This window comes from Lutra lutra, chromosome 6, assembly GCF_902655055.1.
Source record: "Lutra lutra chromosome 6, mLutLut1.2, whole genome shotgun sequence".
Lineage (NCBI taxonomy): Eukaryota > Metazoa > Chordata > Mammalia > Carnivora > Mustelidae > Lutra > Lutra lutra.
Genome location: NC_062283.1, coordinates 152685494 through 152703903, shown reverse-complemented (window position 1 = coordinate 152703903; position 18410 = coordinate 152685494). Strand labels below are relative to the sequence as shown.

Below are 18410 nucleotides of genomic sequence, written 5' to 3'. Positions count from 1 at the left end.
TTATCATCCCCAGGGGACAGGGGGAATCTCGGGTCCATTCCCAAGCAGCAGCACAAAGTCACAGCTGATGCCAGCTCCAGTCCCCGCAGGCCCCTGTCCCCGGCAACGGGCTGGGCAGCCATTGGGTTAGGGCCTTACCTTACCTAGCAGAGCCTCGTGGCAGAGCGGTGCCCTCTGCACGGCCACCACCACCTCAGAAAGCCCGTCCTGCAGGTGCTCCCGGCAAGCTCTGAAAACCTCCAGGGAAGAAGCTCGCAGCGCCTCTGTGTCCTGCTTCAGGGCCTGGACCAGAGAACACACATGGCTGAGATAATGTCATGGGTCACATGGCACCATTTGGAATAGTCAAGTGAGTGTCTATAAAACAAGAGCACAGCCACACGGGTAACACAATCACGCACAGACTTCCCAGGACCTGCGTCTCTTCAGAGCTGAAGCTCTCCAGCGTTAGAGGGAGGACAGCTTCCTGTCCGCCGCGGACTTCCTCACGAGGCAGGCCAGGCCCCAGTCCCCACGCCAGCCTCCGCACGCAGGAACGGAGCTCTGGTCTCTTGCCCCGACCGCCATCGGGAGCACACTGTCCTGAGCACACGGCGACAGCCATGCCTGGCCCCTGTGCTTGTGTGACCCACGTCCAGGCGCACACGCAAGCGTGTTCAGAGAACTCGGGGGATGATGGAGCCGATAAGCGGTGCCCCCCACGTCAGGGGCTCTTCCCTTCTGAGGCCGTGGGACACTGTTTGGCACCAGGACAAGTGGCCCAGAAGGAAGGAGCCGACGTCCTGGGGTTTGACATCTAGCAAGTGAATCGCGAGATCCCCGCCGATCCGAGATACATGTTCTTGGGTTAAGTCTTTCTTTTCCATAGAAAGACCCTTTCCGTATGTTCCATGTCAGAAACATTCTGACAGAATGTCCACACTGACATTCCGCATTGTTAGCACATAGGGCGCGGGTAAAGTCACACGCTGCGGCCAAAGACGGATCCCTTCCACCGAGCTGCAAGAGGACAGGCGACTCTGCACGCACGCCCGCGGTCCGTGGGCAGGAAAACAAGCCTGCTGGGTGGATGATCATGTTTACAGATGGCGTTTCTGCTGTTATCATAATGATCTTTCCTTTCCCTCCTAATTTCTACCCCGGCCACATTGTTTGTGAGGAAAGGTGACCAATGCTCGTGAGCACACCGCAGTATAAAAATAACCCAGCACCGGCTCGCCCTGGACACTGGCCAGGCGCCCTAGAGCCACGGCCATGCTTTGCCTTTTCTTTCCGGCACCGTAGCAGCTCACAGGAGCTGCCCCTGGTGTGGTGGCGAGTGTCTGGCTTGTCCGGGCCCCAACGAAGCCGCTCTCCGCCCTGTGACACTGGATTAAAGGAGAGGCCCACCCTGCCTCCCCGTGTGGCAGGATCAGAGCTGTGTCACACAGGCCGACCACAGCCACACGGTGCTTCTCCTTCCCGCGTGGGCTCAGGATCCCAGACCTCCGAGTCGGCAGGTGGCCGCCAGGAAGGCAGAGCTCCCCACCTGAGCACCAGGGCCCCGTGTCCCCAGCACAGGGATGCTTCTCCCGCCTCGCGAAGAGGGCCACGGGGACAAACGTGCCGGGACCCCACGCCTGCCGACTGAGGAGCTTCGCTTCCCTACACCAAGGCTCCTCCTAACCCCTTCAGATGGGATCTGGGCTCACAGGCTTAAACTTTCCCAGTCTCAGCAGAAACGGCCCCGTGAGTGAGGGACGCGGACGGCCAGGTGTAAACACAGCGACCCACTCTCGGGGAGCTGCTCCTACCTGAATGTGGCGCCAGAGCTGGGGTGCGGCCAGGGCTGCGCTTCTCCGCGGGGGCTCCTGCTCAGGGCACTGGGAGCAGAGCTGGGCGGCCGTGCCGGCCCCCTTCCCACTCATTCCTCGGTACTGCTGTGCACAAGAGAATAAAAGACGGTTCACAGTACCAACCCCTGGGAGCAGGTGCACTTTCTCTGAGGGGAGGCTGTTCACTCGCTGTCTGCTGAGTCCCACCTACCCCACCTGCCACTGCCTGGCCGCACCCCTCGGCCTGCGCAGGACCCCCAGGGGTGGGGGGGTGAGGAGGGTTATGCGGTACAGGTACGGGGGCACAGAGGGTGCAGGGACAGGGGTGCGGTGGGGGGACGGGGGCTCACATGGGGCCATGTGGACACAGGGCTCAAGGGGGAGCGGGGGGTGTGGCGCGGGGACGGGGGCTCACATGGGGCCGTGTGGACATGGGGCGCAGGGGGTCCTGAAAGCTTCTGCCTGCGGCAGGTGTTTAAGGACCGAGGTTGTCTGGCCCCATGAGTGGGCAACAATGAAGAGGACAGTGAGTGGGACAGGGGTGCGGGGAGGCCGCAGACCTCGTCAATAATAGGGTCGCTGCTTGGGTGTTTCCTTCAGGGTGATGCCAAGCGCACGGAGATTTTCAGGACAGAATCCTTGTTTGGGAACACGGCTCCGGGAGTTCGGTGGATAAGGACAGAGTGGAGGGGGCTGTCACGAGAGACAGAGTAGAGGAGTCAGGACACATTCAGGGACAAACTTGGCATGTCCAGGAGGTGACGCGGTTGGACGAGCTACAGACCCTGCAGCTCCAGGGTCCCTGTCCTGTGTGGCCAGCTGCGGAGGGGCCATGACTCAGGTCCCGAGGGAATGGTGATGCGTTCGGGATTTTGCTTTGCTTTGTGCTCCACAGTGTTTGAGTCCTGACGCTCTCGTGCTGTGTCCTTGTGGCTCGTCGCGGTGCCGACGGCCTCCCGCAGACACCAGCCGCGGTGTCCCACGAGGAGAAAACACGCGGCTCGGTACCAGCACAGTGCCATGGCAGCTGCTGCTCAGGGAGAGCGACTCGCCACGACCTCACCACGTCCTTACGATGTCCTAACCGTGTCCTCGCCACGTCCTCACCGCGTCCTCACCACATATCTAGCGTGACAGCGCGTGGCTCTGAGCTGCAGGGCACGTGAGCTTGCTGCGTGAGCAGGAACCGGCTTCTCCTCGGGAAGAGCGCGGAGGCAGAGGACGCAGGCCTCCCAGCATGGTGGGGCCAATGGGGGACACCTGGTCCCCGAAGCGCCCCTGCGGCGAGGAGGAGGCCCCAGCGGGTGCGGGGCTCCCCTCAGCGTCTGCCCCTGGCTGTGGACAGCACAGAGAGCGGGCGGGATGCCAGCCATGGAGACAGGAGCGCCTGGAACAGGTGCTGCTGTGGGGCTGGGACAGGCCGGGGCTGGGGATGACGCACCCTGAGGACCGGCGCCGCCAGAGCATGGGGGGTCGGGGGCCCCGCCCGGCTGCGGATCTTTCCCTGGTGCTTGAAAGTTCTTCGCTACAATCCTTTCTACAGCAGGTGACAGAGGCGAGCCTGCCGTCAGCTGGGCAGGGCTGGCCCCCTCCATGCCGGACGGGAAGCCTGTCCCATAGATCCAGAGCTCTGCACACTGGGACCCGGAACACTGCGCCATGCCAACGACTCGGGACAATCCTTATCTCACGGAGACGAGCTGGGCAGGAGCACAGCCGGGAGAGTCAAGGCCCTGCCCCTGGCTAACAGTCATGCAGCCCCAGGTCGCGTCTCTGCTGACGGAAAGGAAATAAACTAAACCAGATGGTGATTTCATTTAATTTGGCTCCTCTGCTCGGAGTGCGGCAGACACTTCCACTGAACTCCACTCGGTGCCTGGAAGGTAGGAAAGCGCTGGGTTGGCAGATAAGTGGATTCTGTCACAACTGTCCGACAAGGGAGTGGAGGGGACGGGGAATTCTGTTCCTTTTGAGCCGCTCTCCCGTCCCTTCTCTCATCGGTGCTGCAGAATGGGGCGTCCAGTAATGCCAGAGAGGAGACGTGCTCGTGCCTCTTGGAACGGACCCGTCGGGATGGCCGGGGTAGGCACTGTGCCAACACGGCGGGGCCCGCTCCCCTCCACCCCAACGCTGAGGTCTCATGGCAGCTCCCATGGTTGTGGAAACCCACGTGGTCCCTGGACTCCAGAATGCGAGGACGGGTGTTTCCTTCCAATCAAAGCTTTTGATTGTAATTCTCCCAAAACCATGTCAAGCAGACTCTTCCTGTGTGCCAGGAGCAGGAGGGACGTCCGAGCTACATGTGCGACAGTGAAGGGGACACGGAGGTGGCTGGTGGAACGGGCCACCGCGGCTGGAGGACCTATTCTTGATGTGAGCCCTCCACACTGAGGAGAACCTACACGCAGGGAAGCTCAGGGCAGCCCGCCCATCTGTGGGACGATGATGGCTACAGAGAACCCACCGGCCCATCCTGTCCTGGGCGCGGCAGGTACAGGGAGCCACGTGGGCACGGGCCTGTACAGACTAGAGCTTGGGGACATCACGCGGTTCATTGCCTCCACCCGTCATGTGGCTACTGACAAAACTGAAGCAAAACAAAAACCCTAAACTCTGAAGGCTCAGATTCTCTTGGAAAAAATATAATGTACGTTTATTTAAACGTACAGACCCGTATTCCAAAGTCTCCGGTACCGACTGTAGGTCCAATGGGAATTCAGAGGGAAATGAAGTAGAGCGACAGAGTCTGGAACGTGGGATATGGGGCCATCTGGCTTCCAGGGCCAGGCTGGCCAAGGAGGGACAGGCGGAAAACCGCTGGCACCCAGGGGTACTGAGCCCCAAAGCCCGAGAGCAGCAGCACAGGGCTCTGGGGAGGCAGAGGATTCATTTGGAGACAGACACTGGAAACAAGAACAGTGTCCACGAGTAGGACAAGCTGCCCCAGAGGTGTGACCAGTCACTCTCTGCACCCAGGACGAGCCTGGTGGACAGCGGCTCCTGGAAGAGTCCCGCGTGCACCCTTCCCCTTCCCTGGCACGTGGGCTGCACAGGAGGCCTGCACCACAGAAGGAAGATGTTCTGTCTTATAATCGTCAAAAATGACGAAGAAAGACTTAACCATACAAATGCCAAAAATGTTACAGGCTTTTTGTGTAACTGACACACAATGCCTGATGATCTTAACTGTGAAAAACATGTTTTCAATTTCATCTCGATGACATTTGGGAACACGGCTGGAGCTTTGTGGCGGCCCCTGGCAATGGAAGGTCGTGAACTCCACGAGCCACCTGCTCCACACCTCTAACCCTGCGATGGAGGAAGGACCCCCAGGGTGCGACCTGTGGGGTCCAGCCGCCAGCCCATCCATGCCCCTCGGAAGCGCCGTGGGAAGGCTTGGGTGCAACGCGGGAGACGTGCTTCACTGGGGCTCGGGCCAGAAGTGCTCGCAAAACGAGCAAATAAATTAGTGCTTCATTTAGGAAACAGCATGGAGAGCCCTCACTTAACCTACAAATGTAGTGCGGCTAAGTCCGGCTCAGTGAAACGGGACAATGTAATTCAAGGAGCATCAAGGGTTTGAAGACTGAGTTCCGCTGGGAGGCCCTCAGGAGAGGTCTGCAGAGGTCACATCTTACAGATGAGGGACCTAGGCGAGCCCTAGCTTTCCGGACTGGCTTCTGTTAACAAATGACCACCAGCTGGGAGACTCAGGACACCACAAGGGCATCAGCTCACGATCCTGGAGGCCAGCACCCCAAGCTCAGAGGCTTTGGGGCAGGACCTGCACACCTCTCTGGCTCCCGTGGCCACTGAGGTGCCCTGGCCATGCTGCATCAAGTCCCCTGCTCCGTCCTCACGTGGCCTTCTCCTCCCGCAGGGACTGCATGGCATGCAGGGCCCAGCTGGAGCTCCAGGGGCAGTAGCGGTTGGAGGGCTGTTCCAGACCAGAGGGGACAGGCTCCTGCCGCCTGGCACTCTCTGCCCTGCTCCCTCCCTTCCAGGTGCGTGGCGGACAGGGGTCCACTCACACGAGCGTCCTTGCCAGGATGCCAGGATCCCTCGGTACGTGGGGGAGGGCAGGGGATGAACCTGAGCGGCCCAAAGGTCCTTGGGGAGACAGGCAAAGGGGGTGTGACGATAGCCGGGCAACCACGAGGGGACTGAACACCCACTCGTGCGCTTCAGTCGGGGGAAGGCACGTCCGTAAGTCGGACCTCAGTAAAGCACGGGCCCCTCACTAACTTAGTCCTCACTAGATACTCGTGGGCACAGGATCAGACCTCGTGCTGCATCGGAGGCGGGGGTCCTGGCTACCTCGCTGCATGGCAGAGAGGGAAGGCCAGGCGGGGTGGCAGCCTGGAGCCTGGGGAGGATCAGTCCAGCTCCACATGCCAGACGCGTGGGGGCACTACCTGGGCCAGTCGCAGGTGAAGAACAGCATTTTCTGTCTCCAGTTCAACTATCCGCTCTTCTTTGGCCTACAACAAGGACCAAACAAGGGAATTTATCACCATAATCGATACTCATCAGTAAGCACTCCATCCTCGGAAGGAAGCCACCCCCCGCCTCAGTGAAGAGCTATAGGGGAGGTCAGCTGGGGCAGGGGGCTGTTTCTGACACGGACAGAGCCCACGTGCCCCGCATCTATGACCCCCACTCCAAGTGCGGTCCCTGGCTGCCGCTCCTGGGGCTTGCTGGAAACATAGAATCTCACATTATGGCACATAAATTAGAGCCTAATTAAACTGCTGAAAAGCCCCACCCCAGATCTACCAGAGTCTGCATGTTAGAGAGAGTTCCAGGTGACCTGTATGTAACGTAAAATCTGGAACACACTAAAATCAGCCTTTCTGTCCTTATATTAGCTCACACTGAAAAGCTACCTGTTAGAAATCTGTCATGTGCCAAGCACTTGTCTGGATACTCTGGACACAGCTGTGAACCGATCAGATGCGGGTCTCCCATCCTCATGGGAGACGTGGAAGAGCCAGTGCATGGGTAAGTGAGCTGGGGGAACAGTTGGCAACACCACAGTTAAATCAAGTCTATGGGTTCAGAGACAGACAGAGACAGAGTGGCTGCCCAAGGTGGGGGCAGGGCTGGCAGGGTCAGCAAGGAAACCGGAGCAAAGGGGAAAGCCCGTGCAAAGGCCCTGGGGCAGGGACAAGTTTGCGGACTTGAAGAGCGAAGAGAAGGTAAGACTCCAGGGGGGAAGCTGGGGTCTGGGAGGAGGGATGATAGGGAAGAAGGGACTGTTGTCTGCAGGGTTTTAAGCAGAGGAGTTTAAATAAGAGCTATTTAGAGTGAACGCTGAGCAAGCCAGCTGCTGGAGGCCTCGGTGGACAGAAAAGCATGGGTTTCCCTGAAGGTGGTCCAGAGGCCATCCTTCCTGCAGGGAGTCCCTCCCCCAGCCCGCTGACACGCAGCTCTCAGATTGCTGTGATCATTTTGGGACAATCTCTTCGTGACTGGGTATAAAACCAGAAACTTGGCTGTCATCTAGACTTTCTGTTACCATGTTCAGTCAGTTTTACCTCTTGAAAAAAAATACCAAACTTGGAGTATTTCCACAGAAGTCCACTTCTGGCATCTAGCAGATGCCGCCCCTGGCCGCAGCCCTATGGAGCTGGACTTCACCTCCACGCAGTTCACTGGCCCAGGTGCGCAGGTCAGTGGCTTCTGTATACTCACCGCTGTGCCAATGTCACTGAAGCTAGTTGGCAGTTATTTTTATCTCCCTGAAAGGAAGCACCACCCCTTGGCCACCGCCGCTGATGACCCCCAACCCATCCCAAGGAAACCACTAATCTACTCTCTGTCTCCACAGATTTGCCAATTCTGGGCATTTGGATCCACAGAATCATAGGCTGTGTAGCCCCTGTGAGCGGTTTCCTTCACTGGGCACCTTGTTCTCAAGGCGGAACCATGTCGTGGCATCCTACCAGAATTTCATTTCCTTTCATTGCCTGATCATGTAGCTGTATAGCTGTTCCTGAACGAGTTTTTGTGGGACACACATTTCCCTTTTGCCTGGGAGTATTCCTAGGATGGGGACCACGTGTGCTAGCTCCAGTTAGCATCTGGGGAACTGCACACTGCCGTCTGCAGTGCGTGACAATGACAACCCGGCCACACCCTAGGCAAAACTTCCCATCTGTCCTCTGAGCACGGCCATCTGAGTGGGTAGGAAGTGGCATGTCATTGCGATTTGATCTGCGTTGCCCTGATGACTAATGCTGACTGTCAATTTTCAAGGTGCAAGTCATGCAATCCTTGGTTAAATTCCTTCTGAAGCATTTTATTATCTTTGATGATATTTAAGTAGAATTGCTGTTTTTAATTCACTTCTCCCCATTGCTGTGACGTAGAAAGACAGTAGACTTTTACACCTGGATCTTGTATCCTTCAAACTTGCTGAAATCACTTACTAGGGCTAGTAGTGTTTTCCGATGGATTTCTTGTGATTTTCCATATATGAGATCATGTCATCTGTAAATGGAATCCTCTTCCTTCCTCCTTTCTGAGATAGAGATCTTTCCCTTCTGTCATCTTGCCTAACCAGTGGACAAGCATGTCCAGGAAGATGGTAAATGGATGTGGTCAGAGTGGACCTGTTCATCTTGCTCCTTTCACCTCGTGTGTGTCAGCTGGGGGTTTCGTGGCCGCCCCTTTATCAGCTTTGAGGAGTTGCCATCCGTTCCTAGCTGGTCGAGTGTTTTCTTCATGAAGCGGAGTTATATTCTGTCAGAAGCATTTTTTCTGGATCTATTGAAATGATCACGGGGTTTGTCCTTTCTCCTATTGAAGCGGTCTATCACATTCACGGACTTTGGAATGCTAGACCATTTGGGGGATGACTCCCACTTGGACATGGTTATAAGCCCTTCAGTTTGCCATTATTTTCCGAAAATTTTTCTATCTATATTCATAAGAGATACTGCTCTGGTTTTCTTGTGAGGTTTTCATGTAGTTTTGTCATCAGGGCAATACTAGTTTCATGGAATGGGAAGTCTTTCCTCCTTTCTATTTTTCCGAAGAGCCCGCGAAGGATGGCTATTAATTCCTCTCTAAATGTTTGGTAGAATTCATCAGGGAAGCTGTCTGGACTTGGGCTCTCCTTTGTGAGATTTCTAATTCCTCATGTAACCCAGTGCGTTACAGTTGTGTTCACAACTCCTACTTCTTCTTGAATCGGTTTTGGTGATCTGTGTCTCCACAGGAATCGGAGCATCTCCCCCGGGGTTAAATTGTCAGCAGTGCTGTTCACAACATGTCCGTGTCTCCCTTTTTATTTCTGTGAAGTTGGTAGTAATGTCCTCTCTTCCAGTCTTGATTTTATTAATTTTATTTAGTCAAACGAAGGGTCTGTCTGCTTGATTCATCTTTTCACAGAGCCCACTTTTGGTTCTGTTGATTTTCTGTGTAGTTCTTCCAGGCTCTGTTGCCTCGTTTCTGCTCTAGCCTCTGCCGTGCTTCCATTCTGCTCCTCTCAGTCTTGCTTCACTGCTTCATCCAGTGTCTTGAGGTGGAAGTGTAGGTTGATGACCTGAGAGCTATCTTCTTGTTTAAAGTAGCTGTTTCCATCTATGAATGCTCCTTCAGGTGCCGCTTTACCTGCATCCCATAAACACGGCTGTGTGGCTCTTCATTTTCATTCCTCTCAAAACATCCCCCGACCTCCCTTGTGATTTCTTCTTTCACTCACTGGTCATTTAGAACTGTCTTATTTAATTTTCGCCTATTTGTGAATTCCCCAAATTTACTTTGGTTATTAATTTCTGACTCCCCTCTGTTGTTACTGGAGAATATATTGTATATGCCCTTTATCCTTTTCCACGTGTACAGGCTTCCTCTGTGGCCAGCAGGTTGTCTAACCCAGAGAGCGCGCTGCATGGGTATAAGAGCATATCCTCCTGCTGCGTAGACGGGGTGTTCTGTGCATGTCCTCCTGGTCGGGCTGGTTCAGTAGCACCGTTTACATTGTCTGTCTCCCTGCTGGTCCTCTGTTCGGTCTGTCTGTCCGTTGCTGAGAGGGGAGGGGTGTCTGCCGCTGTTATTTTTGAGTTGCCTTTTCTCTCTTGGATTCTGCCAATTTGGGGGCCATGTCATTAGATGCACACATAATTTTCCTATCTTCCTGATGGAGTGATACTTCTGTCACAAGCAAATATCCCTCTGGATCTGTTGTAACATTGTTTTCATCTGAAAGTCTGTTCTGTCTGATATTAGTACAGTCTGCTTGTAGCTGATGGTGGCGTGGTGGGTCTTTTTCCACCCGTTCGCTTACAACCTATTTGTATCTCTGAATCTAACCAGGCCCCTGTAGACAGACAGCATGTAGTTAGATGCGGCTTCATAGCCGTCTGACAGTACTTGCCTTTTGACTGATGGTTTGTCCATTCACATTGAATGTCCCTGACATGGCTTTATGCCCAACATTTCACTCTTGTTTTCTATGTGCCCCATGTCCTGTTTGTTCCTCATTTACTGCCTTCTTTTGCATTCAGTGGATATTTTCTGGGGTGAAATCTTAATTTCTTTGATGCCCTTTTCCACTACTTTTGGAATAATTTTCTCAGTGGTTGCACGAGGGCTTGCCCTTACTTTGAACCTGGAATAGACTACTTCACCTTTACAGTCAGATTCCAGTGAGATACGGAAACGCTTCTGTCATAGCTCTATTCTCCTGTTCCACCTTGTGCTAGTACCATTACACATCACGTCCATCCATGTATGTTACAGACGCAACAATGCAGTGTGATCATCGCTGCTTTAAATTCCAAGTTCATTAAAGAAGCTGAGACAAGAAGGGGCAGAAGGTATATATTTACAGGGTTTGCTCTGCTGGCCTTCTTCACCATTTTGACTCCTCTTCACTTGGTCCTGTCCATTCAAACTACCATCTGGCATCATTGCCTTAACTCAAAACTTTGCCTCCATCCACCTACTTTGTACGACTTTTGTCAAAGATAATACATTTCTATATGTTATATTTTCAATGACACAGTTATACATATATTGTTTTACACAATTGCTTTTTAAGTCAGTGAAGGAAACAAAGAAGAAAAATACACCTTTCCTCTGTATTTTATAATTACATGGCCATCTCTACTGGCATTCTTTGTGGATTTGTGTTTCTGTGCGGGGGTGCCTGCTTTCAGCCTGAGGAACTTCCCTTAGCATCTCCTATAAGGCAGACAAATTTTCTCCAATTTTGTCTATTGGGGAATTCCTTTATTTTGCCTTCATTTTTATAAGACCGTCTTGCTGGATGAAAGATTTTTGGTTGACAGAATTTTTGTCTTAAGCACTTTGAACAGGTCACGCACTGCCTTGACCTCCACTGATGCCGATGACAGTCTCCTGACAGTCATGGTGGATTGACATGACAAGTCGTTCTTCTCACTCCGCTTTTCTCTTTATTTCTAAGATGCAGGTGGATGTGGATTTCTTTGTATTTTTCCTAATTGGAGTTCATTAAGTTTCTTTCATGTGTACCAAATTTCAATAAATTTTGGGAGTTTGAGCAATTATTTCTTGGTCTACTTTCCTGGTGCTCCCCTGATGTATATGCTGGTGTGCTTACAGGTTTCACACCTTTTCCAGAGGTTCTATTCATTTATCTTCTATTTTTCTCTGTTTTTAGGATTGCATAATGTCTACTAATCTAATAGCTTGCAGATTCCTTTTTTGTCTATTCAAATCTACTCTTGAGTCCTCTAGAGAACATCCTCATTTCAGCAATTTTCAACTCTAGGATTATAATTTAAAAAATAATTTCTATCTCTTTATTGATATTTTCTATCTGATAAGAAATTATCATATTTTCCTTCTCTTCTATAATGCAGTTTCCTTTAGTTCTTTGAACATATTTATAATGACTGTTTTGGCTTCTTATTAATTCCAACATCAGGCATTGTCATGGGGAGTTCCTATTATTGGTTTCCCTGCTGTGGATGAGTCTCACTTTCCTGTTTCTTCCATGTCTTATAATTTTTTGTTGAAAACAAGACATTTTAGGAAATGGAGAAACTTTAGATACTGATGCCTTTCCCCCACCCAGTTTTTGTTGTTGCTGTCGCTATTTGTGTGCTTTGCTGAGTGACTTAGTTCGCCTCTTCCGGGGAAGTCTGCCCGGCCCCACCCTCTCAGCAGCAGGAAGGACACAGCCACGGGCATGCACACAGGTACTGGGAGACAGTAGTTTAAGGAGGGCTCTTCTTAGCTGCCTCTCCCCAATCTCTCTGTTACTATGTCTCCCTTGGTATCACAACAACCCCACTAATTATTGACTGCCTTACTGTTTTCAATAACGGCCTGGGGTATAAATTTCTCCACTGTCTGGTCCGGTTAAACTGGGGCAGGGATACTTTTGGAAGCCAGTCTGAGGTTTGTCCTAACCCCAGGCTCTTCTTAACCTCGAGTGAACTAGATGGCCTATTAGCATGTTGCTCATTATGAGCTGTATCCCACCCCCACCCCCCACCATTCACTCATTGAAGTCCCAAGTCCAGGACCTCAGAATGTGGCTGTATTTGGAGACAGGGCCTTTTAAGGGGTGATTAAGTTAAAATGAGGCCATCGAAGAGGGTTTCAATCCAACCTGACTGGTGTCCTTACAGGAAGAGAAGAGTAGGGTACAGAGGGTCCTCCAGAGAGGACACATACAGAGGAAAGCCCACATGAGTGCACCCCAAGGCAGCCACACAAGCCAAGGGCAGAGGCCCCAGGAGAAACCACCCCTGCCTGCACCTTGGTCCCCGATTTTCCAGTCTGCAGAACTGTAAAGAGCATATTTCTGTGGTAGTTTGTTATGGTGCCCAAGCAGACTGCTAACTGCTCTCGGTTGAGAAGAGCTTGTGTTTCTAAACGTCCCCACAGCATGTTTTGGACACAGGTAAAAGAAAGTTCCTTTGGGAAGAACTTCAGAGCTCTCTCTTCTTACCGGCTGCCTCTCCTCCTGGGCTAAAATCTCCAGAAGTAAAAATCGCCACTCGGGGTACTGGGCAGGGCTGTGGCCTCTGGTCTCTTGGCTGCCTCTGTCACTATGAAACCTTTGTGCTGATGGAGGGTGGAAAGAGCCCTTGGGACCCCAGTATTCCTGGCCTCTGTTCTGGGGTCAAGCCTCTGTCATAGGAGTGGGGGTCCACATGGGTCCCCAGGCATCCACCCCCCCCACTGGTAATTTGGCCCCTTCCACTGTGTGCTGGTGAGATGGCCACCCTGTGGGAAGCGACACACATGCCCAGAGTGGACCTTCTGACCACGGACCTCCCCGCTGTAGCATCATCATGGGGCCACTTTCGTGGTTTACGTTTGTCGTGACTGTTTATTCCTTTATCCAAGAGAGTGGGGTGGTTGCTTACCCACCCTACTGCCAAATTTAGCACAGAGAATAGTGAACGTTCAGTAAGTAACAGGAGGGCCCTAGGCGGAAGACACAGGTGCCTCAGGTGAAGGGCAGTGAGGCCTCAGGTGTGGGTGGGGGTGGGGTGAGGTCGGAGGGGGACAACAGACTAGGACCTCACACCCTACAGAGAGAAGGGGAAGACGACGGGGCCTGGGCTGCACGAGGTCTTTGAGGGCCATCACCCCAACGCTCCCCTGCTGGCCAGGGCCCCAAGGCTCAGAGCGGAAGGGGGCGGCCCCAAGGCCAGTGCGGCTCCAGGTGCTGCTGCAGCTGCGCTCACCTGCACCTGGCGCTGCAGCTGCCTGGCCCGCTGCTCCGAGATGCGCCCCCAGCGCCCGTCCTGCGCGGGCATCGCGGGGCCCAGCTCTCAGCGGAAACACTGTAACAGAATCCACCGGAATCCGCGTGGGCGGGCGTTTGCGCCCCTCCCCCACCGTGGTTTCCACACGACCGGGTCAGGGGTTGGCGGCGGCAGGAGGGGGAGGGGTCGGAGGGCCCTGTGGGGGAGGGGAGAGGCTCCGTTTGAAGACCATTTCCTAAAGTGTGGCTGCTCCAAATGCCATACAAACAAGCGTCTTCGGGGGGGACGAGGTGCTTCACTGCTGTCCTCACGTCCGTCAGGCGACCACGGCTTCCTTTCCCGGAGGAACGGCCCCGCGGCGAGGGGTCCTGCGTGGGGGCCGCGCCCAGACAGCGTGGGGCGCAGGGGTACTCAGTTCAGGGTCGGCGGCCTCACCGCGCGCATCCGGAGGAACAGGCAGGCCTCGTGCCGAGAAGCCGCATCCTCGTCCCCGCCGCTGCTCGGGAGAGGCCGCCTGCAACCCAGCCCACAGACAGGCCGCGGGGTTGGGGTCCGCTGCGCGGGCGCGAGGCCTCCTTGTGCGCTGCGGCGGCCGGCTAGGCGGGGGGCCACCTGCTGACCGGCTCGGGGCCCCGTGGGACGCACGCACGACCCGCGCTGCGTGTGCTGTGTGCGCGCCGTGCACTCCGATGCCAGCAGCTGCTCCCCGACCGGACGGGGACCTGGGGCAGGGGCGGGGCCGCCACACTGGCCGGAGTGTCAGGGTGCTGCCGCCTGCTGGCTCCCGTGTCCCTCCCACCACTGCCCCTGCCTGAGGCACGTATCCAGGCAGAAGCTGGTGTCGCAGCCGCTCGCCTGGACCTGCACACGGTGGGTCGCCCAGCCTCCAGGCTGACCCCCGCCACAGGCGGCGCAGAAAACACAGCTGCGCTTGAAAAGGCTTCCTGTGAAAACTGGAGTGCACTGGCTCCTGCACACATTTTGCGCCGACTGCATACCGCGAGGCTGGTTGCCGGACCGTGGCTAAGTAGAATATGCTGGAACTTACTTCTGTTTGCCTCTTTTTTCCACAGCTGCGGGAGAACAAGGCCTCGTGCTATGGGGCGCCGGACCTTCGCCTTGACCGGGAGTGTGCGGGACGCCGCTCCCAGGGGTGAGGTGGTGGCTGCTCGGCTGCTGAGTCCGGTGCTGCCTGGCAGTCCCTGGCGCCCCGACTCCGGTCGGGGGGAGCGGCCCCTGCAGGCAGCCGCGTGAGGGCTGCGAAGGGGTCTTCGGTGGAAAGCCCTGGTCTCCGGCGCCCTCAGCTCCCACTGCCCTGGCCCTGGGCTCCTGGCGTGTGCGGGCGGTGGCCTCTCTGCTCGGGGGTCTCCTCCACCACCGACAGCCCTCCTGCTGTGGAGGGAAGCTTCCGGGAAGGGCCCGTGCCCGGAGTTAGGTGGGGCCGCCCGGAGCGCCCTGTGCACCTGCCGTGCACGAACGAGGGAGGAATCGGGTCTGTGTCCCCGTGGACCACCTGCCTGCATCTGCTGTGGGACACTTGGAACCAGAGGCCCCGGTCACTGACGTGGCAGGCACTCATGACTCGTATCTGTGTAATGAAGGAAAGACTTTGCCATGACTTTGAACGAAGCGGCTGGAGCGGTGCACCGAAGCCCATCCCTCGGCGTCTCCTCTCCAGGTGACGCTGTGCTGCGGGTGACACTGGTGCTGAGGCCGTACTGAGCTGCTTCCCTGACCATCCTACTGCGCTGCCCCACGGGCGCTGCCTCCATATTTCTGCAGGGGTTTGACCTCCTGCCAGGCCTGGTGGGGGATCCTGCGCAGGGGGCAGAACTAAGCCGGGTTCTCTGCCTCTGCCCATCCCCCCCCCCCAAATCCGGTCCCCAGGGCATCCGGCGCTCCATGGTGTCTGGTTTCGTCGACGCCCACCACCCAGAGCCCCCATAGGTCCTCACCTTCGTGAGGAGCGACAGAACCGTGGTCCCGAGAGCCGGACTCAACATCTAGGTTGTCCTCCGGAATCTTGGAGCACCGTTCTGGGCATTCAGATCCACAACCAGTGAGTGTCCCCGTTCGGTGTGTAGGCAGCTGGGCTGACCCCAACGCCTCCCTGAGCCTCGGCAGCCCTAAGACGTCCCCACCTGCCACCCCTCCAGGAAAGCTCTTCCCGAAATTCCATGGCAGCATCTTCCCTAGCACGCCTGCTCTGGGGCCTCGAAGGAAGGTGGCCAAGGCACAAGGAGCACAGGAGGCAGCCCCTGGGAGAGGCAGGGCCGGGGCCCTTCCAGGGCAGCCGGAGCTCCCGGCTCCCTTCTCGCGGCCCCTGTGCGCTTCTGTGACCCCATTGCCCCCCATGAGCCACCTCAGGCGGGTCCTCCCCGCTACTGCATCGCCAGGACACCTGGTCCACACAGCTTCCCAAGCTTGGGGTGAGCTTAAGAATCCGAGACCGTGAAGGGGCCGCGTGAGTCTGTGTGACCACGGGGTCTGGGGATGTGCCAGCGGGTTGTGCAGATAGGGTTGGGGAGCTGAGCTCAGGAGAGCAGGGCCAGAGTCGCCTGGGGCCTCTGTCAAACTGTATGCACAGTCAGGACGAACCGGAAAGAGCGTCTGACAGGGGACCTGTCCTCAGGGGACCTTTTGTGAATGACCACACAGGCAGAAGGGGACGGGAGGCGAGGCTGCCGATCACAGATGCGATTCTGCCTGCCGGACTGCAGCCACAGCAAACTCTTAAATACATACAAAGTTTATTAAAAATAGATTGCAGATGAAGCACAGTAGAAATGGGGAGGTACAGCAGCTGTGACGGCCACAGTGACGCACAGTCCTGAAAAGCACGTGTTCACATCTGACCCATCACTCGAGGGCAGCCTGGCCCACCTGCTCACAGGTCTGACGACACACGCACACACACCCCCGTATGCCAGGATTTACAGGTACTTAGGTGTGTGTATTAACAGAAAAGTCACTCATCCGCGTCTTTTCATCAAAGAAAGCGTGGATTTCGTCCCTGTAAGGTGGCCAGCGTTCGCGAGTGCCCCGGGTAGGGCCTGCTTTTCCTGAAGCCTCCAGAGCAGACACCCACATCCTTCATCAACACTTAGTGCCACCGCGGGACCCCCTTAGACAAGGGGAACGGTGAGAGCACACTTCCAGATAAGAACCCTGATCGATATAAGAATATTTACACTCACATTTCAGTGATTAATCGTGCAGCTCTCATTAAAGTGATTTCTACGGCTAGAAAGCCTCCCTCTTCTACTTGAAAGTGTGCATTTCCCTAACATACGTATCTGTAAGAGAACAATCTGGTAGAGAAGAATCATGGAGATCCTACAGCAGGGCTCGGCACATAAGAGGTTTGCTCATTACCACAAGGTAATTCAGCACTGTCCGAGCACACGGGATGAAACCCAGTGAGCTCCGTCTCCCCAGCATCAGCCACACGGTCACAGCTGGGGAGACAACAGTGATCACCAGTGACTCACATGAAAATTAAATAACTTTCTATTTGATGTTTAAAAAAAAAAAAAAAAAGCTTGAACTGCCGCACGAGTCTGTCCGACATTTTCAGTCACAGACACCACATGTCAACGAGCCTTCCATCCGGGACAGCCCGCAGCCGCAACTCGGCCCTCCTCTGCAGCCCCGTGCTCAGGCGTCCCTAACCACCCATCCCTCTCAGATGCTTCCGTTTCTCTCCACATCAACACGGCCCAGATAAACGTCCTCGTTTCAGGGTCCCCTGAAGAGTCGAAATCCTCTGTGAACTAACTTAACTGCCATCTTCAAAATCACCAATGATTTATTAGCCTAACAATACTCTGGCATTTATAAATATAAAATATCCTAAGCTTAAATCCTCAAAATTGTCTTCTTGGAGCATTTTTTAAAAAATCATGTATGTAGAAATCCCAGGAGGGCTGTCCCCAGAGGGAAGGAGGACAGGGGCAGGGGCCTGACAGGCACCACCTCCCTTTTGGGCCATGTGGGTCTGAGCTGCCTGGGGACCACCCACGGGGGGCGGGTGAGGGGGCCGTCCCCCAGAGGCTCTCTCTCCTGGAAGGGGACAGGTCACCCTCTGGGCACGTGGTCTGCAGCTGCTCCCCCATAGTGCAAACAAGGTCTGGGCAGTTCAAGCTGGTCCCCACCCCACGGCCGCAGCATCGTGAACGACACAGCACGCACACGGCCTCTCTGCGACACGCAGGGCTGGGGGGAAGACATGTCCCCACTGTGCTCTCCTGCCCTGCATTCTCCCGTCTCCCACTCAGACTTTAAAAAAAGAAACAAAAAACTTATCTTCCTGTGAGTCAGGTAATTAAGAAATGAGACAGTGTTTACATCGTATAAATGATCATCTCTTGGTGAAAGAAAAGAATTTCTTGGAACAGGACTGTCTCTGGGGCCCAGCCGACTCCAAAATGGCGCTTCGGTGACTCAGGCATGCCGGTGTGGCCTCCTCGCCGAGCCCGTCCTCCGGAGCCGCGCCCCCAGGACCCTGGGGTGGCCCGGGCACCTCATCCTCGGCTCATTTTGTGTTCAGTTCGTTTTCCAGTTCTGTCAATTTACGAGAGGCTTTGACTTTGTTGGACACATCTTGACCTTGTGAAAAAAGACGCTGGCGCTCTTTGAATGTCAAGTTTTCAGGGGCTCCCGAGCTTCCGGGCAAGTCCGCATCGTGGCTGCAGTGGAGGAAATGCAGACATCACTGGTCAACATGGGTCAGCCGCTACTCCCACTCAGTCGGTCACTCTACATAAGGGACAAGTACTGTTCCAAGAGGGAGACTCACTCCTTGTTAACTTTGCCATAACCCTTCCCATAAACACAATTACTGGGGCTGTCGTTAGACGTGTTCTTCTAACTAAGCTGCTGA

At 55.1% G+C, this 18410-nt stretch overlaps 2 protein-coding genes across 20 annotated transcripts in view; both read right to left on the bottom strand.

Moving 5' to 3' along the window:
- The window catches only part of KIF25 (kinesin family member 25), a 45030-nt gene extending 31114 nt beyond the window's left edge, over nucleotides 1–13916 (bottom strand). Inside the window, exons 1-4 of one of the 2 annotated variants that reach the window (XM_047734678.1) lie at nucleotides 13508–13916; nucleotides 6230–6295; nucleotides 1794–1916; nucleotides 144–282 (exon numbers count right to left, since the gene is read on the bottom strand). In XM_047734678.1, the coding sequence (XP_047590634.1) occupies nucleotides 144–282; nucleotides 1794–1916; nucleotides 6230–6295; nucleotides 13508–13579 (400 nt within the window). In that variant the 5' untranslated portion in view covers nucleotides 13580–13916. Of the gene's footprint in view, nucleotides 1–143; nucleotides 283–415; nucleotides 898–1793; nucleotides 1917–6229; nucleotides 6296–13507 lie in introns of those variants that run through there. The other variant, XM_047734679.1, reaches the window with a different exon arrangement.
- Nucleotides 13917–16261: 2345 nt separating this feature from the next.
- Nucleotides 16262–18410, bottom strand: part of AFDN (afadin, adherens junction formation factor) — a 133916-nt gene continuing 131767 nt past the window's right edge. For all 18 annotated transcript variants that reach the window (XM_047733893.1, XM_047733904.1, XM_047733895.1 and 15 more), the window contains one exon: nucleotides 16262–18216. In XM_047733893.1, the coding sequence (XP_047589849.1) occupies nucleotides 18063–18216 (154 nt within the window). In that variant the 3' untranslated portion in view covers nucleotides 16262–18062. The remainder of the gene's footprint in view (nucleotides 18217–18410) is intronic.